This window comes from Heliconius melpomene, chromosome 7 (assembly GCF_056956725.1).
Source record: "Heliconius melpomene rosina isolate 202511_hmr_F chromosome 7, ASM5695672v1, whole genome shotgun sequence".
Taxonomy (NCBI): Eukaryota; Metazoa; Arthropoda; class Insecta; order Lepidoptera; family Nymphalidae; genus Heliconius; species Heliconius melpomene.
The window spans coordinates 7,501,922-7,527,213 of record NC_140395.1 but is presented as its reverse complement, the minus strand read 5'-3'; the positions used below and the strand labels follow the sequence as shown (position 1 = coordinate 7,527,213).

Here is a 25,292-nt window from a genome sequence, read left to right as displayed (position 1 = left end):
CTAATTTTACGGGCTCGCTAACGACTGTAGTAACGTTATTTCGATAGCATTAGGCAGTAGACAGTGATAGTATATACATACGTTACAAAGTACACAGTGTTTGTGGTTTTGGAGCGTGACCGTCTGACCGCTTTCTCGGTAGGAAGTTTCATGTAAATTGAAGAAACTTGTCCACTAAGCGATATATTTGATATATTTAAGTGCTGATTACTTACGCTTTTGTTTGCATTGAATTTATGGAAATTGGAAAGACTAATGTTTACAAGTCAATGTACGACAAAGATGAATATTGAATGGCCAACAAGAAAAACTTTAGGAGACGATTTTTGGTAGTGCGAACAAGACGATCGTTCGATCTTTAGTAAAAAATAAACTATTATGACATACTTTATGCTTTTTTATATATGTTCTTGTTATAACATTGTTGAAAAGACTGAGTCACACCTAAGTCACTACTACAGCTGAAGAAGGAGAATGCAGAGTGCTTGGAGCTGAAAATTATCGCTATATTTTTTATAAACAAGTACTATATCTATATTTTTTGAGTATTAAAATATTTTATAAGGGTTGATTTTTACCTGTGCTGCTGTTTCCAACTTGTTTCTCCTGTCCGCTAAGATGTTATTTCCTAATTCATTCTCATCGATATGCACCTTCTTCTTTTCATCTACAACTGCGTTTAACGATTCCTGTAACAATACATTTTGTTGTTAATAGATATTAGTAATTCGTTAGTGTTAGTGTTTTATTGTTATTATTATGAAATGCTTTATGTATACGTACATTTCTCTACATAAAAAAACACTAATGTCGAAATTTATAAGTTTAGTAAGATGTAAGTAGTTGCTAATGTTAATACTACTATAGTATTAACAGTGTCATATATTGAGTATAAAATGAAAAATGATGAAATTTTGTACTTGTAACAAAAAATGCGATTTTACCTAAAGTGATTCATAAAAAATTACATTGTTCTACCAAAATAAAATATGACTATAAGAATTACTTTTTTAATCATTGAAAGTATACAAAAAGAATAAACAGTTAGTTTCCATATCAAAGCAACATCTCGACATGTACTAAGTTACGTTAAAAGATAACGTGAAAGATGTTAATCATTTTATCCAACATCAGTAAGAGTACTCGTATTACGTAGGCCCATGTGAATGACAATTATTTCACACTCGCAGCCTAAATATTGTATAAGACAATGTGAAGAGAAAAGTATGTAATTATACGTAAGCTTATTAAAAATGTTTATATACAAGAGACGTGCCTCATTATTATCCACGGAGTCGATATCGAATTTCTTAAAAACAGGTTTGAGATTTCCATTGCTTGCGTTTTTTGTTTTTAATCTCAATTCTCCTATAACAGAACCAAAGTTCAATCCACCTGGAAGTCCTGTTTGTTTTTCCAAACGTTTTAATAACAAAGGCTTAACTGTTGTAGTATTATCAATGTTATTTACATCAGTTTTGTTTTCTGTTATAATTGCATCGAGATTTTTGAAACGATTTCCAATTTCATCTATCGACTCTTGTAATCTAATCGCCTTTTCACTTATAGGTCTTTCCTTTTTGGCCGGCTCTAGCTCAGCATCGTCAAAGGGTTTTATTAATGAACATTCGTTCAACGATAAATTTTGTATTATAGATTGTAATTTGTCATCGTTTAAGACAGTCTTTTCTAAAAATTCAGCAAAACGTTCCTTGGGTGGACTATTTCTTTTGAACGATTTATCATGATTATTTTGGTTCCGTTGTTCTAGAAGCAAACTAGGAGTAATTAATTTGGTGTCTTCCACATTTTTTTTTATATTGCTAGTCACTTCTTCTCTTAATATGCTCGGGAAGTCTTTAAATGTAGTAACATTTGAAACATTATTATTCTTGTTCTCTACTGATTTCAGTTCTACACCTTCATAACTCTCTCTTTCCTGAGTTATTTGTTTTCCAGTGTTACTATCAATAATATCCTCATTTTGTAATGTAGAAATGCTAGCTGCCTTTAAGGTGGGTTGCAAATTCTTCGCAAACACAAACTTCCATATTAGGTACAAAACAGCACCGAATGCAATGATTACTCCGTAAAACATTTTTATAAATCAAATCACATCACTGACTAGAATAAATTTATGGTACTACACATAACACATTGTTGTCCACTTATAATAAAGCAATAAATTGTTCATGCACTTGTATCATAAATGTTTTGCATCCATAACTATGTCAGTAATTAAACTAAACGCAAAAAAATATTTAAAATTATTAAATTTTCTTCATCATGATTAAATTTTCTTTGTACAAATATTACAAAAACATTCGAAGTAATAAGAAAAATGTGAAATTTAAAAGATTCAATAATACGAGTGCATTGAGAGGTTGACAAACGCAAACTGATCGAACAGTGGCTATTATCTGGCACTGAACGGCTGTGACTCAGGCGCAGATCCTAGAATGCTGGTAAACATTATCGACCCAGTAGTTGTAATAAATGACGCATTACATTTGATGCGAGAATAGTAAATATTGAAGGTGCGCCAAACTGTATCGTTTAAGAGCAACCTTGACTGGTGAAAACCACTCCTCACAAACTAGTATTAATAACCCTTTTTTGTTAAGATCATCGATTAAATTGTTATTGTAATAATCTAGTACGTAATTTGTTGAACGCCGTCTAATAAATAATGCATGAAGCAGATTTCATATTAGAGATAAATCTTGCTGGCTGGATACAAACAAGGAGGTCTTATAAATGGATGTTATAAGTGTTTACAGATAAACAAGAGTGCAACAGAACATGCATCGACCTTTAAGATAAGATATAAGAGAGACATAATACAAAATTAGTTAGGATATCAACAACAACCATAAAATATAATTGAGGATAACCAAACAATAATATATTTGCATCCACTCATGTAAATAAAATCATCATCATTATAATAATATATATAAGTTCACCGCAACTTCCCAAATAAGTCAACTCGATCAAGCCTAAAATGGTACGACAAAATGGGCACGAAGCTAATTAAGCTTCTCCAAATGTATTGTGAGAATGTTTTACTTCGTTTTTTAAACAAATCGTCTGTCTATACAATGTTTATAATTTAATGTAATAGCTTAGATTACATTGCAAATTTCCAATACATGTAATTCAAAACAATATTGCGTTCAATGACAAACTAATAAAAGTTTTATTGCCACGTAGATAGGAGTTTTATTTTATAATTGAATATTGGCATTTATTGATTATTTATTCGCTCGTTTGTTGGCACTTTTTAATTGAAATATAAAGTACAATATTTAGAATCATTTCAGGTCGAAGGAATAGTTCGCGCCATATCGAATTAATCACGGCATATAATTATAATAAAAATTCACCGATGCATATCATAGTATAACGTGTAATATAATTGGTAGGACATATTAAGGTGACATGAAAAATAATAAGGGTATGTATGTTAAGTATAGAAAGTGACGATACCACTGTGAGTTACTATGACTGATAATGTAAAAAAATGCATTATAAAAATGCAAAAAAACGAATAGTAATAGGAATTTGCCAAAACTTATATGATGCGGAGATAATACATAGTCAAGATAAAACAACGATAACGACGATAACACGGATAAGAGATCAGATGCAAAAGAGCGGTAGTCCTTCCTATATAATAATTTTACATTATTTTATTACATTCAAATAAATACTTGGCTCTAATGGAAGTAAATACACTTTAATATCAACAAGTTTTAAAACAGCTATCAACAAAATATCGTATATTCCAAACTTCACACATTAACTTAACTAAAGCCAGCCACATCGTAAAAGTGACGAAGAAATTTCACCAAATATAATATATACGAGATGTTAGATTACTTGGCACTTTTCAATTTAGATTTTGCGATGTATCGGAGAAAGCGAAATTTTCGTAAGTTTAAGTATATACGTGTAGGCTGCGCACGCGCACGCCGAGCGAGGCCGCCAAAACAACTGGCGATGTGCGCCGACGAGTCTACATCGGGAGGGTCATCGCATACGCAATACGAATACCACATATGGTTATAAATTAACAACTATTATTTGGTTATTACGTGAATCGACTGCAAACAACGCTTTGGTGTAAATGGAAATCGTATTAAAAGCATCCTTTATTAGAAGTGTTTTAATTATAACTTGTCGGATATTTAGAAGAGAAACTGGTATTATTGAATTACACGTACCTACAATTTATTACTAGAATACTCGTATATAATAATGAAAATATTCGAAAAAAAAATTATAATATTTTGTATTACCTATATAATACAAAATCTTATGTTATTTTTGTTGAAAAAAATTAAATAAGTTAGTTGAAAGTCAAAAGTAAATATATAAGAATTCCTATTTTTCCCTATGAACATGTTTACAATCACACCACCGGTGGCCAAAATTTATAATTAGTTATTCGCTTTCGGCCAAATGTGAAGCATCTGTATCGGATTCGTTGGCACACTTTACGTACTAATGAGATTCCACAAACGCTATACATCATTTTATATTAAAATACACTAGATAACTAGCATAATAAGATATGATATTATCTAGAATTAAATGTCAACAAATAAGGAGTATAAAAAAAGATGAACACCTACGAGGTGTTTTATTTGCTCTTAAATAATATAACTATTTTAAAATACTAGTTTCACTTTGTTTAATACTGTTTATATATTTTACTATGAAAGCAGAGAAAAGTTCTAGATTAGTTCTATAACACAATTATCTATCCTTTCTGTGCTGGCTGGCTATTTCCTTAAGTAAGATTTCAATTCATAATCTCGTCGTAAGTCTTGTAAACATTTACATGTCTATTTCGCCAGAAATAAATTTAATCTACAATACATATGTAATTCTTAAATAAATATATTATATAAACGTACTGCCAATAGCTTAATAAAAATTATATATTTAAACTTTCATACAAAAAAACAGTATCATTAATACATATTGTTGCAGTAAACTCTTGCTAAAAGTCTTTGCCCTCTCGCACAATAAACACTTCACAGAAGTATTATTACATGTAATATATTATTTTTATTTTGCACTATAAAATATAATAATGCGGAAAAAGAAATAAAACAATTACGATAATAAGCTAAAGTATTGTTTTATCATACATTAGTTGTTAGCTCTACAATATACTATGTAAATTATAGATACATGTTTTAAAAGCTCTTTTATGAGAATTCACAAAATATTGTAAAAGTAAAAGAAATAAACAAACAAATAAGCAATTATAATAATATTTACAGTATAAAGAACATGTCCTTTATCTTTTAAACTTAATCCGCTTGGGCATTTAAACGTAATCTTTCTGTGGAAATAAATCAAATAAAATAATGCGGTTTTGCATACATTAAAAAACGAATGCAAAATGCAAGGCTTGGCAAGGCTCAACAGAAACCAGTTCGCATTCGTGACGCTAGCTATCTCTGCGTTTAACTTCTTATGTAGGGCTGACACTTTGAAATATTTATTAATTTTGTACATTAAATTTAAAAATCATTAGTTAGTGCATCATGATCTCGGAAGTTTATTCCACGTTTTTCACTGGTCGTAGCGTGATGTAAGTTAGTATGTAGACTATAATTATGATATCAGGCTTTTCGAAGAGCCATTTATCGAGTAAGGCTAGATTAATGTCGTGTTATATAGCCTCGAGGTAGATTCCTTTTTAAACGGACTATCCAATACAAAACATTTCAATTAGAATAGTTGCTGAGAATAGCGCGCGCCGACAAATTAACTTTTTAAGTTTATGATATTTCTATAGATAAAGTATTGTCGGTTTCCTATATAAAAAGTTTTTGTACTTTTACTAGCTCTCGGCTACATAAATGAGATAACGCGATATAAAAAAAACATTATGGTGGCTTTTTACTACATAAAAAATAGGCAACTATGATAATATAGCCTATTCATATTTTATATGCACACGTAAACTTTTTCTAACCACAATAAAACTAAGCAATAATTTTTGATATTTTTGTTAGAAATCTTAAAAATGAATAATGACAGCCCTATTCAGAGAGGTGAACAATTCCATACAGTACCTTAAGTCCCTTTTAAGATTAAAATGTTCTTTGAAACTTTATTGCTCTTTCTCAAAAACAATGAAGTTTTACAAAATTTTATATAAAAGAAACTAATACTGTAGTAGAATAAAAGTAGATAATATTTATGTGAAATAACTTTATATTCACGCATTTTCAGATAAATTGGAAAAAAAATCGGATTTATTTTAGATATATTTTAAGATACCTGTAAAACAGTGTCACTGACATTGTTTTGTCACTGACAAATAAATTATATTTTGAGGCCGTTGTAGCGCAGTGAGGCAACATCTAACTGTAAATGTGTTGGTTATGGGTTCGATCACCACTCGGGATAATGATTACATTTAATTTGTTATCTTTTCCCGCGAAACGTCGCAATGTCTTGACACTTTTCTAAAACATATTATACTTTAAATAACCAAAACTGCTTCCATATCCGTTACAAAATTTATATAAATAATATTAAATACAATTCTAACTAAATATTATTCTTATAAGTTAACAAGGCGTAACGTTTTTAATTAAAATTCTAAATCGTAAAACTTTACAGTGTTTCCAATTTAGATCTTTAACAAGAGATTTTATATTTTTTCTGAGGTAAAACAAGTAAAAGTGGACGAAATAAAATACAATGGGCTATATTACTATAATATAAAAAGTCATAATGACTCAATTCCTTACTATCTATTATGAACAACGGAAACCCTTTATCCTGCTCAAATTGTATTATTATAAAATTGTTTTATATTTGCTATCGATTCAGTTAGTAGGTTAGCTAATTTATACTCACGAAACGAAACGAAAGTTGAATTTTGTAAAATAATATTTTATTCAAAGTAAATATGAAGTCTTTTATCAAATTATTTCTTAAATGTTTGAAATTATTAAATTTATGATAAATGCAAGGCTTGGCAATATTTGAAATTATTTTAGTTTAAACATTTTAAATCGGTATGGAAACCTTAATTTTCATTATGAACTCTTAATCCAAATCTCTAGCTTGTTTGAAAACAATACAAACGACCTTAAATCATAATGAGTTTAAGCGCTAGTGACCTCTTTCCTGACATGGTTGGGTAAAGAGATCTACGGAGTTAGGTTAAGCTTATACGGCATAGTACGACATTATTTACATTTCGAAGACAAAGGCGCACTCTACCTTATTTCTACAGATTTATGCCTTACTTAAATACAATATCATCAGATAATATACATAAGAAATTTAAAACAAAATTTGTATTTTATGAAAACTACATAACAAATTAAGGAAAATCTTAAAAAATACATAAAGAAAGAATTTTAAAAAGTACTAAATACTTATTGTGCTTAACTCTCGTACTAAAGCTCTATCGCAAAGTTCTTCGTATCACTATTAGATGGCGCTGTTCGTAAACAATCAAACTCAGTAATATGATGTACATTCTATAGATGGCACTGTAAGCCTATCCAGTGGAAAAATATTTATCAATAAATTTATTATTTGAAGAATATTTCCTTTTTTTGACAATTTTGTCAATAATGAAAATCCATATAACGACCATTGTATCCTATTAAAATTTTGAACTTTCAAAAGTACCATAACACAATGACAAACTATAACGGCGTATGTAAACGCAACGATTTTAGGTTCGATTCCCACTCGTGGGAGTGATTTATTTTCATTGTCTCGTTCTGGTAACCAGACAAAGAGTTGTGTTGAGTTCGGCCACTCAACACGCAATGTGTGTGGATGCCTTCTATCTACCTTACTATATGTGAAAAGTAAGCTTTCTGTGACCGTCATATGTAATCAACGTAAGGAAGACCTCATTAATATCACAATAACGTAAACGGTTAGAAATTGACATTTCTATTTTATATAGGCCAGTGTTTTATTTATTGAGCACGAGGCAGCCTTTACTTCTTTGATATATCAATATAAGGTTAATTAAATTTGTTTTGTTTTTCACATATATCGAGCTAAAATAAAACTGAATTAAAGAATTAAAATTAATCAAGCTTTGGATCAAATATTTGTTTTTATTTACTAATACTCGATTTAGATAATTGCGAATTAGTTGTTGTTTATTTAATTATGAATACAGATTCATCAAAAATAATTAAAAATGTTATGATAAAGATAACACATAATTATTTTATATCTTCAAATAATTGTGGTTTAAAATCTCCTTCAAATCAATATTCATATATCAAATAAGGCAAGGCATGTTCTCGGTTTTATTACGCAAAGTGTGTCGCTCACTAAAATGCGATAATATAATAATTATCACACTCATATAAAAGCACTTTGAAGAACATCAGCTTTATAATACGATTTTAAAACTGTTTCTAACATTAGACTATAATAAAAAAACCTAGTCAAAGTTCCTCGACCTTCTAACTAAAACGTTAATATCGTGTGACTGATAAGTATCGGACCAAAGGGTTATTAAGGTTAATGTTTTTCCGAACAGAAAATACCCTGGAACTTGTCAACTTACAAGGAATTAACCAATTTTGATCCTTATTCGTTGACAAGTAAAGCTCAGAATGTCTAATCCTTGTATTTAATTACATAATGCCTTTGCCAAAATTCCGAGCCATATTCTCATTTGCTGCATAAACTTTCCTCTTTGTCTGGACTTAAGTAATTACAGTTTTATTCGGTAAAAGATTTTTTCTATAATAAGTAACTGACTAAGCAAAATGGAATTTTCTAAATCTGTTTGAACAATATTAGCATTTTGCTTACATTAAAGAGTACATTTTTTGAAAATGTTGCATATTTTTATTTAATTTTTTTCTATGTAGATATAATAAAAATAATTAATAAAAATAGACTTAGATTTCCAGCTAAGTTGTGATCAAGTCAGTATTGCTTAAAACTGACAATGACTTTCTGATGCAAAAAAAAACATCTTTAACAAGATGTGTGCTGTTACTATTCTATCAAATGCAAAGTATTCTGCGCTTACTGCTGATTGTTGATTAGCCGACTATAGATTGGTGAATTAAAATGACGCACTATGCCCAAGAACATCAGGAATTTCCAAAACTCGGTTAGAATCTATACGTTCCTATTAAGTAAGCTCTTTAACTATTTTAAACTATACTATTTTTAAAGTAACCGTGAAAGGATAAAAGCTACCACTAAGCGTAGACGATCTTCGCGAACAATAATCAATGCTTACCAAAATCAAGGTCGCTTATGTACTAGCCAGAGATATCTCTATTTGACGCATCGCGTTTTTTCGCTATAGACACATTTAGTTCTTTGTAATATGGGCAAAATATAAAATATTAATTTTAAATCATAGCCGTGTCTAACGATCATTAAGCTCACACATGAAGCTTTCGAGTTAATTTTTTTAATAACAATTCAGCTTTTAACCGTGTTTGTGGGGTGAGCACAGTTAGCTCTTATATATGGGCACTATATACATACATATATTTATAAAGATATATTTTACAAATATATTTAGCGATTTCCGCGTCGCGCCTAATGACGGGATACACGACATTTCCGCATTAGTAATAACTATACGTGGTGTTTGCGAACAGTGACGCAAAATTAATAATATGTATTAAACCTGTTACTATAGAGTTGCTTAGTGCTATATATGTGGTAATTGAAATTGGGAAGTCCAGGATTATTATACGCATTAACCACTAGTTTATTTAGTTACTGAAAAATACTCGTTGAGTTCTTTGAACTTTTTATACTTTTTGTAGTTTTTAGAAAATATCTAAATATCAGATACTCCCGGACAGATAGTCCCATTATCTACACGTAAAATTAGCGAGAGATACGGGAGGAAATGTGAACATTTCCCGAAAGGAAATTACTAATTATAATAATTGCCCAAATTATTATGTAGATCAGTACTTCAGATATCAGTACTTAACAAAATATTTAAGATATCAAATAATAATAAAAAAAGGTAAGAAGTCAACTATAACAACAAACAAACCGCAAAACTACGTAATAAATCATCGAATAGACACTAAAAGATAGTTCAATTATTATTATTACATACTTTATATTTAAACACCATATTTCTGACGAAATTAAGCTGATTGTAAAAAAAGTTTATCTATTTCTTAAAAATCCTTATCTTCCGGAGAAATGCCACAATCGGTTGAGTTAAGGGATAATTAATGAACAATTGTTCAAGCCGCTTAACAAAATCCTAATAAAATTATATATCATTTAAAATCTATGGGAAATAAAATATTTTATTAGTAAGCTTATAAAAATTTCTTGTAACAGTTTTAAAAGTAGGCTTCTTTATTATATAGGCGACATTGTGTAGGGTATTGTCTTTATCTAATATGGATTGAAAATTTGTATTATGTCATTGTTCTGCAAAGAATATTGTAATTTATGAATAGAGCTCGCGCGTATTGTGTGCGGCGGTGGATGATATTTCGAATACTTTTAAACGTAAAGAGAATTATTTTTACCGTTTATTAATTATACTTGTCATAAAGATAAAAGAAACTTTGACGTTAAACTACTAAACTTGGTGTTTAGTGTAATTGATTTTTTAAAATTCTTTTAGCATTTCGTCCACAGGGGAGGCGAAAGCCCTTGTGATACATCACTCCTTTATTTTCCTATTTGCCTTCGATTTCCTTTCGGTCAGATATCAAATTTACATCATTTGTTAGTACTAGAAGTAATAATTCTTAGGTATCTTTCTTTTTCCACAACCAAACGACAAGTTGCGGTTACGTTAAGTTAAGTAAAAAAAAGCATGCAAATACTAACATTAATTCTGTTCTTGACCCGCTCTATCGCCTTCGAGTCCTCCCTCTCGGGACTCAGGCGGCATACCCTCGCGCGCCAGTCGTTCGCGCCTGCCGCCTGGAGGGCCGCTAGTCTGAAATGAAGAAAATTTATGTTATATTTGGTAAACTTTTCTATTAATTATTTTTAATGTCAGTTGAATTATAAACGTTAAAAAATATTTCATATTGTTTTGCATTGCTAAAATGTTCAAGTAATTATGGTTTAATATGATAGAGCCCTTTTACTGTTTGTGAAGAAAAAAAATTAGAGATTATGTAAATTAGATTGTATAAAAAGAAATAATAAAAATAGTTGTTTTGAATGTTCAAAATTTATTTAATAAAATTGTAAAAAGCTTCGTTAAATTACGAATAAGAACTAATATATAATAACCACATCTTCTTAATTTAACTTAGTACCTGTTCAATTTGACAAAAATGAGATTTAAGCATATTTTTAGTTTGAGAGGGATGAAAGAGAGGGTGAGAGAGGCACTTAAGATATGGCTATGTCTAACAAGCTGACGCTGATGTTGATAGAGCACTTCTATATTTTCCCCTTTATTATTAAATTAATAAAATAAAATAGCTCAATAGTGCTGGCAATAAGATGAGAAAAAAAATCTAGCGGATGTGACAGATTCAAATCACAACGTAGTAGGTCGCCTACTTCTGCTTAATATAGTGAAATAGCGTGAAAAAAAAAACTACAGAAGCCGTCGTGAGGGTGACAGCACCGGTTTAATTCCCCCACTCGAAGGATTTAATTATTTTCATTTCGTCATTCTGGTAGGAAGAAAGGCGGCAAAAGAGGCGTTGAATTTCGCTACTCAACACGTTAATATTTCAAAACTGAGGAACTAAGAGTCTCACCCACTACAATCCCTTTTCCTATCCTCTTTTAACATGCTTCACGCTTTATCGCCAGATATATAAAAAAAATACAGAAACATAAAAGAAAATATCGATTTTCTTATAAATCATAACACGATATCGATAAGACAAACAAAACTAAAACAAATCATATCGTACACTTCCAAGTAGTCAACGATGATAAGATAAGATAGCATTATGTCCATTACATCAGCTACTAATTGTTTCTTTAGTACTTGACCGAACTATTATTTTGCTTTAAAATCTAATGCTTTTTTTCCATTGTTAGTAATAAGTATATTTCTTATATATAAGGCCTTATCAGTTTTGTGTAACGTACTTTCTGGCGAAGATTTATTTAAGTTTATTATATAAGTAACTAGCGGCCCGCTCGCGGTTTCACCCGCGTAAACTATGTTATTATTAATTTCTGTCTCCATGGCTACGTCCTAGTGACTCGTCTATGCAAAATTTGAGACTCCTAGCATTTAGTAACGAATGACAAAGACAAATGTCATTAGTAACGAAGTTTCATACAAACTTTCAACCCCCAAAACAACCCCTTAGAAGTCGAATATTACAAATTCCCGTCTTAGCGAGCACCTACGTCCTATAAATAACTCCTATGCAAAATTTGAGATTCCTAGCACATGTAGTTTCTGAGATTTCGTGATGAGTGAGTGACCTTTCGATTTTATATATATAGATTAGATTGTAAACAATACATGAACAAAGGAAAGTAGCGCAATACAATATTTGAATAGAGCAACATTTCCAGACGTTGCGGTAGGTCGTCATACTAAGTTCGATAGATACTTATCTCGTTATTTTTTTTAGAAATGTACTATTTGTCTATAATTTATGAAATTTACGTCTGATATCAAACTACAAAAATAAATATAAATAAATATAATGTCATTTACCTGTATTTAAATGTTATTGTTGATATATTATAAACAATTTTCAATACACAACTACATATATGCAGAAACAGAGGAAATACATTGAAATTCCATAACAAAACTGACTATGCGTGAAAATTTTAAATAATAATAATAAACAATAAATAATGAAATGTTTATTTTAATACAAACAACAGCTGCCTAAGATCTGGTTATCATCAAATATATATTAAGATGTTTGATAAAATTAAAATAGATGCAATCGAAACGAATGCACAATGTCGTCGACCCTGCAATATTATCGCGTCAAGTGCGCGCTCTTGCACTAGAGGAAACACAGATTAATATTAATTATTTTGTCTGTCTGTTGATAATGTTCTAAACAAATGTCATATTACTTAACACTGTGCGCTTATAAAAAGTATTTACAAGTTTTTTTTAAAATATAAGTAATAATCGAAGCCAGTCGTCGCGCAGTGGCACAAGCGTGTGCCTGTAAACAGGATAGGTTCTCGGTTCCATTCTCATTTGTGAAATATTTAATATTTTAATTTTTTTCGCTCTAGTGCCAAATTCCGCCATTTCAGCATTCATCGGAAAATGGGGAACAGAATTTCATAACATTAGGTATCCAAACTCCACACCCTGCTATGTGTGGGATACACCGTAAAGCTAAATATAATTTATACCTATTTAAACACGTATACAATTTAAAAAATAACAGAGCCATAAAGAAAATAATTTAATTTAAAATTTACCTTTCGGCAATGGTGCCACCACGGTTCGGCATATCGGCGTTCGTGGCGCTCCGTTGTACGCCACCGCCGAACCTGCAGACAAGCGATTATTTTTTTATTAACTATTATTTATGTAATATTTATAATTGAGTTTTGCCACTCAACACGCAATGCCTCCAGAATTCGGCAGAAAGTGGGGAACGGACTGTCTTAACACTAGATTCCTGCTGCCTACCCTGCTGTGTGCGGGATACTGCGTGAAGCTGTTTTTTTTTTTATTTATAGTATAGTAAATGTCGAAAATTAAAAAATTATAGTACTAGAGATTATTTTCTAGATATATTATGGTAAAATTTATAAAATTAAAATATTTTTATAACCGTTTTCCTGTAATAAACAGATGTTCATAAATAAATGTAAAACAATAACACGACATAAATACAACAAGGAAACGACCAAAATTAAAGTTTTTTTTACCTGGGCTTTTCGAATTGCTCTTTTAGACTCTTAAAACTGAAGAGCCTTTCCTCCGCAGGTCTCATTGACAACATTTTGACTTAAAACTTTACTGCACTTAACTAAAATAGCTCACTATAACAATATGGCTATCAAAAATTACAAAAAGCTATACAAAAACTAAAGTTAACATGTCTAAAACAGGATGAAAGGATTTCAAGAGACAAAAAAAAGGTTAAAAATAATTTCGAGTCAGTGTGACAGTGTCATCGGTTCGTTAACGACCGCGTTCAAATTATAACTGAAGTAAAACGAAGTTTGTATACGTCCCTTCGACGTCACAGGCCTCTGTTATCCTTGTGGGCCATTAAAGTAGTTGTGTAAACAATGCAGACAAACAAACATCGTCAGTCGTTTCGATATTGTACAAAGGATTTTGTAATCTAATAATTATTTAATAATTATAGGTAATTATTATTTACTTGTTACATATGTTGTACAATTATAATATATTTAAATATTATTGTTATTATATCTAGAGCGATTTGTCGTTGGCTTCTAGTAGGCATATATGAAAAATAAATAATTGAATGTATCTACCGCATACATATTATATCAGAATAGTGCTTGGTATATTATTATCATACAATATATTTTGTATCTATGAGGTATAAAAACTAAAAAATAGCAGTTAATTGCAGTAGCAATACAATAACTAGGAAATTCAAAATAACCACATATTCAACAAAAAACGAAAACGCAAGTTGCAATGTTATTTCCTCATTAATGGCTATTAAACTAAATATTTCCATACGAGCTATGAGTGTCGCTAACATATAGACTTAATGTATACATACAGTAATTACAAACTCGGTCGACGATAATACCCCGTTAGTTTACAGTTAAAACGGAGGAAAGAGTTCAGATAAGCCGCCCCGCTTGGTAATTGGGAATGACAGTAACACTGCTTGTTGACTATTGATAAATAATCATATGGTACACGCATATATTTTATATGGTACTAGCGGCCCGCCCGCGGCTTCGCCTGCGTGAACTACGTTATTATTAATTTCTGTCTCCATGAGTACCTACGTCCTATAAGTGACGTCCATGTAAAATTTGAGACTCCTAGCATTTGTAGTAACGAAGTTTTATACAACTTTCAACCCCAAAAACAACCCCTTAAAAGTCGAATATTGCAAATTCCCGTCTTAGCGAGCACCTACGTCCTATAAGTAACTCCTATGCAAAATTTCAGCTTCTTAGCACATGTAGTTTCTGAGATTTCGTGATGAGTGAGTGACCTTTTGGTTTTATAAATATAGATTAACCAAAAATTCCTACATCCTAAAGTAACGTTTAATTAAAAAAACTAACGTAATTTATCTTAAAAATTAATTCGCTTTCAATTTTAACGCAATAAAGTACGTAGGTTAATGATTTCATTACGTTCATACAATGTATGATGATGATAATGACAAAATACGACAATGATAAATAAATCTCATATATAAATCTACAATGCGAAAAAGATTTTTCTTTAAGAATAAAAATTTATTTTGTCGTAGAAAATTTTTAAAACCTCAAGAGACTGTTGAGCATTACGAACTTAGAATGAGAAAAGTGAAAATGTAAAAATTTTCTTATAGGTATAATACATTCCGAAAATAGACTGAGTTCATTTTAATAAAAAATATTTAAATAATCTTCATAGAGTCATATAAGTAATCATGATCGTCAAGTTGTATTTTTTAACTCAACGACGCTTGTCAGAACGGGGAAATAAAAAATGATTCCTATTCTGGAGTGGGAGTCGAACCCACAACCGTCATATTTACATTATTCACATTCTGCCCCACTGTGGCCAGATTAAAAGAAAATAATATTCAATTATAATTAGGACAAAAAATAATAACACATGATTAATCAAAACGTAGCAGTGTCTAGTTTACTTGATGTTAATTAAAAATAGCGCGCTACTGCACCCCACATCTGACAAAATAATATAGAAACAACATTACTTCAGTGGAAAATGGTGCATAAATACACATTAAAAAATAATTAAAACAATATCAAAACAAAAACATTGGTTCCTAATTACCAATTATATTTTATTAGATGAAATATTGAATTAAATTACTTTCACAAGTTCACAACATTTTACCTGTAAGTGAAAGATGAGATCAATTAATTTTTAATATTAAAATAAACAAATAAAATGTGTTATTATAATTATTGTAATTATATTTATTACTGATATGTATATGTAAATATATTAAAACAAATTATAAAAAACGCATTTAGAAACTAGAAATATAAAACAAATTTATAATTCAAAAGAGCTGACTTAAATTCTAAATATAGTAAGTAACGAATAATTTCTTACACTTGTTACAAAAAACTAAAAATAAATGGTAAAACTAATATTAGTAATTTATTAAAAAAAAATATATTAAAAAAAAAAGCTTCGCGTATCAATTACGATCCATTCAATAAAAACCATTGACAAACCATACTATACCACCTACCGTAACAAAGAACACGTGTAAGTCAAAGCTCAAAGCTTAGCTGTATGTATGGAAAGCGAGCACGCCCAACCGAGAGCGTAGCGCGACTGGGCGGGCGGCCTTCACGAGCTTTCACCACTACTACGAAAACTAGAGACGATTTATTGCACTATTTCATGTTGGCGAAATGTTATAGAGATTTATTTCTGATAGAAAACTATAATATTTTGTTTAATGCAATTGATCTGTTTATAATAATACAGTTATATTAAATACTGTAACTTATTTAATAAATCAACTAATGAGCAATAAAATATGTTTTTATATTAAACTAAATAGTACTACCTATTCTACTTTTTCTTTACTTGATGATTTAAAGGATAAGATATGGTGAATCTGTGACAAGACGCTCCATTTACACTCTCCGTCTATTATAGAGACTTTTAGCGCTACGTGGTACAATCAAAAAAATCCACTATTTAAAAATAAATCAAAGACACAAAAAAAATCAAACGAATCTTTTATCTGCAGATAGCATGTACCTATACTATAGGAACTCTATTCCCATCTGCGTTTATTGGCTTCCCTGTTTATGACACTGCAAACGTAATTAATTGCAATTGGCGCTCACAGGTTTACAATCAATAAAGCCTTTTACGTCTCGTGCTGACTTAGAGCCAGTATTAATGTGTCTGAGCCGGGCTTATATGATGTATGCTCGGTGCTTTCTTTTTTTTATGATGCGTTGTTTATTATGTAGCTTTCAGTCGAGTTGTAGCGCGGCGTTAACTTCCGCCACTCACACGTAATGCCTCTAGAATTCGGCGGAAAGTGGGGAACGGAGTGTCTTAACACAAGGTTCTTTGTGCTTACTCTGCTGTGTGCGGGATACAGCGTGAAAGTGATTTAATTGAATTTTGATTTCACTCGAGTTAGAATAGTTTCTATGTATTATAAATGACTTCCATATCGAATCAAGTCGTTTGAGAGGGTCCATTCTATTCAATATGATCGTTGACCGGTTTTTCTTAGAGGATCTTGATTATGAACGATCATGAGTGATTTTCATTGTTATTATTTTTTTATAATTATAGAAATTATTGTTGAAATAGCCGTATAGCTTAAACGCAAGACGCATCAAACAAAACAAACATTATATCACGCGATATAAAAAACGTAAACAATACCAAAAAAATAACCGATGTAATCTAATCACAATAATAAAAAATGCGCAATAAAATTTTCACAGAAACAATAATAAACATCTACCAAACAATAAAAGAAGCTGTAAACGGGGTAAGTACCTTAAACGACTACAAAAAAATATTGAAGCTAATTTACAGCCTTTCATCCTTGTAGATTAGCATCAAAATCGATACAGGAGGCTGACATTTAACAAGCCCCTAACATAGTATAGTGACAATGAAACTTTTCACGCTTATATTTGTACACCCAGACTGCATTGTATGCAAACAAAGGACTATGGCGCTGCGCTCATTAAAATATAACACTATTCAAGCGGCAAGCGCGCACGACATCTAGTGGTGAACAAACTAATTTACAACTACCGAGATGTCACGTTGGAAATCTTCGAAGACAATACGCTATAGAAAAATATTACTATTGTCTATATATATAAAAGGACTTGTCCTCACTGACTGAGGTAAGACGCACGCACAGCCGTAACCGCTGTGCGTAGAAACGTGGAATTTGGACAAAAGTTTACTTTCGTAATCTGGACATCCACTAAGAAGGGATTTTGAAAAATTTTAACCCTAAAGGGGTGAAATGGGGGTTGAAAGTTTGTATGGAAAAAAATTTAAATCGGCACCGATTTTTATAAAATTTGAAATTCTGACTCTTAAACGTATATAATTAAACACATGTTTCATGGTTTTCTAGAATTCACCCCCTAAGGGTGCAAATAAGGGGTTGAAAGTTTGTATGGAAAAATCTTTAAATCGCCACTGATTTTTATAAAATTTGAAATTCAGACTTAAAAATATTTCATTGAACACATGTTTCATGGGTTATTAGAATTCACCCTTAAATAGGCAAGCGAAGCTGCGCGCGTCGGCTAGTATTATTATATTTTCTGATGGTAGGGGATATCAATTTTCAGTATATTTCGCCTCTATATTTTGCTTTATGCAGTGTAAAGTGTCGGTAATATTTAACACACGTTGCAAATTGCAGGACATCGCCCGTCTGGACTGGACTAAGCCGCAGCTGAGCTTTCCTTGTTAATTATAGCGATATCAATTTAATGGTAGAGCTTCTATAATTTTTTATTAGTAGTAATTTTTAATGGTAGCTAGCTTATTAAAAGGTAAGTTGATAAAGTTTTTTTTCACCTCCACGCTGGATCCAGACATATAGCACGGTAGAGAGAGGGAACATAAGGAAGACACTGCTCTCCATTTTCCGCCAAATTTCTTGACTTGGCGGCCAGTATAAAGCTTTACGTGTTGAGATGCGGAACTCAACGCCGCGCTTTGTTACCAGAGCTAAGAAATTAAAATGTTATTAAATAATCATTCATTTCTCCGAGTGGGGAACACACCAAAAACCGTTGCGTTAGTGGTCCTGCGCCACGAAAGCCTTAATAAAGTTCCAAAGCTAACAAAACTAATAATAATAAAAATAATTCAAACACAAAGAGAAATAGAATAATAAACAGCATAAATCAAATTTACTAAACAAAAGTAAATATTAAAGTAATTCAAAACGATCACACCCACGTACAAAATACCGCATTGCTAGCATTACAAACGTCCGTATAGGTAGGTAGGTAGGTAGGTATAAAAGTGAAATATGTACACTACAGGCGAAAATGCCGAGTTTCGGAGCAGCGGAAAATGCGATACCGGACTGTGGGCGGAAAGGCATTTTAGTTGGAACGTAGACGATCATTTATGAAAATGTTTGCTTTTGATTTCCAAAAATGGTATTTTGAAGTAAAATTAATAACTAATAATAATAATAATTTTGATGTAAAAACCACATATTGATTTAATAAAAGAACATGGAAAACTCATGTTTGTGAAAATATATAAGTAGGAGTATATGTTTAAAATGCCTTACAACACCACTTTTATTTTGAGGCAATTATTTTAAGCTTTACAGCTTGAAGCTGAAAAAAACCATATAAATATATACGAAAAGACGTATAATCAATACTACAGTTAAATATAAGTAAGCTTTATTCAAGTAAATGGAAAATTATTAAGTAATTGAATCGAGCCTCTCAGCGAGTGTCATCGTAAGCACTCGTAAATCACCTTGCTCGTGTCCGTTCTAATCTAAGCCATTTAAATTAACTGCAGTGCAATGTACATCAATTGGTGGTACCAAGTGTAAAAGTTGTAATTTAAACCAATAAGCGAATTTTTAAAAGTTAATTTACTTTTAACTCGTAGAAAACGTTAAGTTAAGAAAGAAAAAAATATACAGTAACAGTACCAATCGGGGCATTCTGCCCAATTAAATTCCCCTACAAACTTCAAAGAACATGATATATGGACAAAATATAACCAAACTGTCTCTCCTATTGACACAAAATTAGAAAGTATCGATTATTAGGCGCAAAGCACTGGTATCTGTATTACGTCTACAAAGTTTTTATGATTCAATAAATAAATAAACACTAATTAACTATTAGAAAGCAAGGCTGATGCAACTTCTTACTTGTTCTATTATTCTTAAATCTTTTTTCTACAGTTTTCTCTATAAAAAACTTTAATTAAAGCAATTCCAAAGTTTTTAGTTTAAGTTAAAATAAAAAGAAATCGAGATGTTTAGTCCAAAAAAAAACTGGTCACACAGCACTGTTAAACGGTATACCAAACGTCACTGTAACAAATTAGCTGGATAGTAAATTGATAAACATTGATAAATTATCTGATTAAGGAATGTGACGCATTATATTTGTATATTAAAATGGGCAGACCTACTTTCGTATCATAATTACTAAGAATTGTAAACAAAAACAATTATAAAAAATCTTTTAAAGAAAGTAATTTTAGTTATTCATCATTTTCTTTTATTAAAGTAGTATGAAATTTATGTTAAAATATTAGCATTTTCTTTCACATAATTGTCACTACCACCACTACCACCACTTACACTACCAGACTACCAAATTACCTATATTTTTTAATCTATTTCTTTCAGGTTTCTTCAGGTACTTTCCGTCTGAATTTGAAACATTAGATATCGAGAGGTGGTGGTCATCAACGATGCGTTGTTTTTTAAAATAACTCGTTCCTCAAATCAGGAATCGAACTGTAAACCATCGCATTTATAAATTTAATGCGTTCCATACTTCTTACATTTCTATATGTCTATACCCGTAAAAGCAATTTTATCCACTTATCTTTGCACACCATTAAGCTGTCAATACCGACGGTAGTTTAACTAGTTACCGGACGATTCAAAACACATATATTAGTATATAGCTATATGTTAATCGTATTTTATCGTTTGTAACGCTGTATTAGGCTTGTAACATTGACAGGTATACGATAAGAACTAAAAAAAAAACAACATGGTATAGTAATTAGTACTTAACTGCAATTACCGTGCCTATATCATTATATAAATATGGCTAAAAGTAAAATAAATAGAGAAAATATACTATGTTTATATATGAATGGAAAAACAACAAACATTCAAGTGTTTAGCTTACATAAGAGCCTTCCCTCAAACCTCAACAGCGCTCTTTGAAAATATCAAAGAAGCAGAACTCAGCTTATTTAGAGTACTACGAAACAATGAATGCCTCCATAGTGTGTGTGACAAGGGTGTGTTTTGATTGTGACGGCGTTGATAGGCTTTATGTATGTCTGTCTGTCTGTCTGCCTGTTTGTATTTCTCATAGAACGCTACATGGAGAATGCATTGAAACACGTTGAAAGTTGTCTTCGTTTGACAAAGACGATATGTAAACATTTGTGCATAGCTCTAAAGGGAACAGATAAGCTCATGTGACGAGTGTTATTCTACTTTAATATTTGAGTAAGTAGTATTTATGCCTACACCTACGTATAACTATCATATTTACATAGATTATAAATACTATAAGAAATTTAAAAAGAAAGAGACCGTTGTAGCGCTATGGGACAGTGTCTAACTATAATGTTGATGATTGGTCCTTGAATTGTAAGAAGTTTAATAATTAAATTATTTTAATTTTCCTGCTCCAATAAATATAGCGCGGTGCTTAGTTCCGCCACTCAGTAACACTGAATTCGCTTCGCCTATACTGCTACAAAAAAACTGATACTATTTTTAATATCAAATTCAATATGAAAAATTTAATATTTCTATATATTTCCCACAAACGTTTGCCAATAAATGTATAGTACTGGGTGTTCAACAAACACGGAAACGTGTACAATACGGACAGATAGCGGAAATGAAAGCGGGACCGGCGACAGTGCGTCGGACTTGTGAATTGTATGTTACACCCGTCAGTTGAAATGATAAACGTACCCTATAACTGGTAAGTTATGTAAAATAGAAATTAGTAAGTGCAGATAAATATACTTAATTTACTGTATCATGCACATAGCATGGCATTTAGATGGAACCTGGGAACCTAGTATTAAAACAGACTCTATAAGCAATATTTTTCTTATATTAAAACAATATGAAATTTGCAAATATCATAGTTAATTGAAGAAAGCGTCATTTACTAAGCTGCATCACCCATATATCGCTGCTTCGTATAGCTAATCCTTCTTTGTTATTAATATTATTAATTTTAAAAAATTAATAACATTTTGTATCAAAAAAAAGAAATAACATCTGCTCATTGTGACTTAAAATAAACAATATACTCGTATTAAGTATAAATCAATAAAACTTCCCAAATACCTACAACCTCTCGAAAGTTAGCACTGCTTACAATTTATAGTAGAGCATGTGGAAAAAGAAAGTAGCAAATAATCTCTAGAGGACCCATTATCGCGTCATACATCACACTTGTCCGCTTTCCCATTAAAACGTACGTCCAATTCCACGGCCCCCGTGTCAATATACCAAATAGCTCACTGCTGTTAGTGAACGAGGGCTACGTGTGTACTCTACAAGTTCAATGGCAAACAAAATGGTGCATTCTGTATTAGTGGTACTAACTGATTGTCCAATATATGTATGTACTAGCGGCCCGCTCGCGGTTTCACCCGCGTGAACTATGTTATTATTAATTTCTGTCTCCATGGCTACGTCCTAGTGACGTCTATGCAAAATTTGACACTCCTAGCATTTGTAGTAACGAAGTTTCATACAAACTTTCAACCCCAAAAACAACCCCTTAGAAGTCGAATATTGCAAATTCCCCTCTTAGCGAGCACCTACGTCCTATAAGTAACTCCTATGCAAAATTTGAGAGATGAGTGAGTGACCTTTCGATTTTATATATAGATATTAGATAAGCAAGTTTTAAAAACAGGAAGGGAGAGTAAAAATAATAAATATTAATAAGCATTCATAATTTTTAATTAAGCGTAAGAAAGAAACTTTCTCAGATTTTCTTTAAAAAAATGTGAAGCTAAACGTTTTCTTGTATAAATATGCTGACAAAAGAATAACAACAAGCAAACAAAAAAAAGCGTAAAATGTGAGAAAACATCTCATAAGGGAAAAATAATAAGACCTTCTAAAGAGCGAAGTCAGCAAGAACGACCCTCGTGTCCCCCACACCACCGTCTAGACTCTTGAATAAAAAACTTCAAGTTGACGTTCTTTATGTTCGTGAAGTGAAACGTAGAATTACTACTGCTAATAACTACTAGAAAATTAAAATAAAGCCATCCCGAGGTAGAGTTGCAAAATTTTCATTAAACCTCATGTATATCTTTTTGTTATCTACTTCTATATGTATGTTCAAAATGACCGTTGCTGTAAATTGTAGTAATTAAAACAAAAGTCAAGTTTCCATTGTTGTAACAGATTAAAATAAAAAGAGCAAAGTTACTTGAAGCCTTTTAATAAGTTTTGCTTTAATTTCTAAACAGGCGCTTGGACATTTCAAAAGGCTTTTTAATTAAGCAATATATTAAATTATTAAATGATATACGCTCATATCGTTAACCATCATTATAAAAAAAGTAATTTAGATACTGTTCCAGTAATAAATAAAATATTGGGGCAATCTTTTATACATTATCAACACCATATCAACAACCACTTGACTACGCAATTAAGATAAGGCAGTAACGTAATATTCATTATTCGCATAAATTTGCTTACAAAGACACCGTACTGCAGTAAAGTCATTTGTGTCATTTGTGTCATACATGTTAATTGATTTGCACATTTCGTCATTATTAGTACTATAGTTATTAACCTTTAATAACCCAGTTAATATAATGTTTACATCCTGTGTGTTATCTATGCTAAGCTAGTTTAATAATGAATCATGAGATCCGAGTAAAGTATATGTATATAATATAACTTAATACAGGAAACAGCATAAATTTAAAGCGCTTATGTTAATTTATCATACAATAACTATGAAATATCAATATTATATATAAATCTTTAGACTGAGCTCAAAATTTGCGGCGGATAGTGGAAAATGGAGTGTCTAAACACTAGGTTCCTTCTGCCTACGACGATTTATTATATAACATGAAATGCATGCATATATACATAAATGAATACTCAGATATGGCAAATATTACTTCACACAACGATAGGCTACCATGTTATATTTATTTTTCATATACATTTTTTCTCAGAGAGTTTCTCAGAAGTTTCATTATGAATATAAATGATAGCATTCGCTGTGTCTACTAATGAAAATGGAAAAATGTATGTGGAAATTTTTCACAAGTAAAAAAAAAATTGTATGTGGGCATGACCCAATAATTACTAGTATAAATATTTTTCGGTATATATACATCGAAAAGGTTTTTTTACTTTCTCGTATGTCTTATATCTAAAAATAATTTAAGATAGATTTTTTATAATTTTTGATTTGATAGTAGTTCTAATACCAGCTTTTAATATTTCGTTAGATATATGAAAGTGACTAAAATCGTCATAATGAGGAACGGAGTGTCTTAGCACTAGGTTTCTCTCTGTCTACCCTGCTATGTGCGGGAGACAGCATATAAGCTTACTTTTATATTTCCAATCTGTATAATTAACATTAGGGGCTTATCTACTTTTTAATATTCAAATAATACAGCCCAAAATAAAATACCAATACAATATCACAATGGTATGGGTATTTGATGGGTTTCAATAAGCTTCATAAATAATTGACAGCGGCAAACTGTCGCGTTCATTTGAACGTCAGGTAGATAAGTGGATTCTCCGCTCACGGACCGGAAGTGTGCGGATGGACCCGCTTGACTGATGAAATGCTACTGCAAAAATATTTTTTACTGTTGTTTTTGGTTTTAAATAGAGAGTTTACTTTTATTTTTATTTTAATGATATTATAATTTTAATGAAAAAAATAATGTTATTTTACGAAATGGAAAAATTATTCAGCCTGTTAATTTCAATACATATATCGTTACAATATATTAAACATAGGTAATATTTCAAAACCAAATAGGTTATAACCAAAAAACAAAAAGACGCCTGTAGGTGAAAACACCTTTAAATTTAATACAAAATTCACTTAACTTTCTCATATTTTACATTATAAGGTAAATGATCAATTGTCAGCGGTGTTTGTCAGGTCGGTAAGTGGATTTCCCGCTAGCAGACCGGAAGTGCATGGATGGATGCGTCTAGATATTTCAATAACGTTACGCCGGTCGGATATATATAGAGCTCGAAGCTTTATGCATATGATATAAGAAAAGTAGCACTTAGTACTAAAATGTATTAAGATTTATACATAAATATTTTCACTTCCTCGCTTTGTTAACGAGTTACACATTTAATACGCAATGGGTTAACAATTCGGTGAAAAGTGTCTTAATGGGA

At 31.0% G+C, this 25,292-nt stretch overlaps 1 protein-coding gene across 6 annotated transcripts in view; it reads right to left on the bottom strand.

The window, feature by feature from the left end:
- Positions 1 to 25,292, bottom strand: part of LOC146537559 (uncharacterized) — a 161,326-nt gene that overhangs the window by 18,496 nt on the left and 117,538 nt on the right. For all 6 annotated transcript variants that reach the window (XM_085188252.1, XM_085188250.1, XM_085188253.1 and 3 more), the window contains 3 exons: positions 13,402 to 13,473; positions 10,849 to 10,960; positions 579 to 689 (listed from right to left, as the gene is read on the bottom strand). In XM_085188252.1, the coding sequence (XP_085044378.1) occupies positions 579 to 689; positions 10,849 to 10,960; positions 13,402 to 13,473 (295 nt within the window). The remainder of the gene's footprint in view (positions 1 to 578; positions 690 to 10,848; positions 10,961 to 13,401; positions 13,474 to 25,292) is intronic.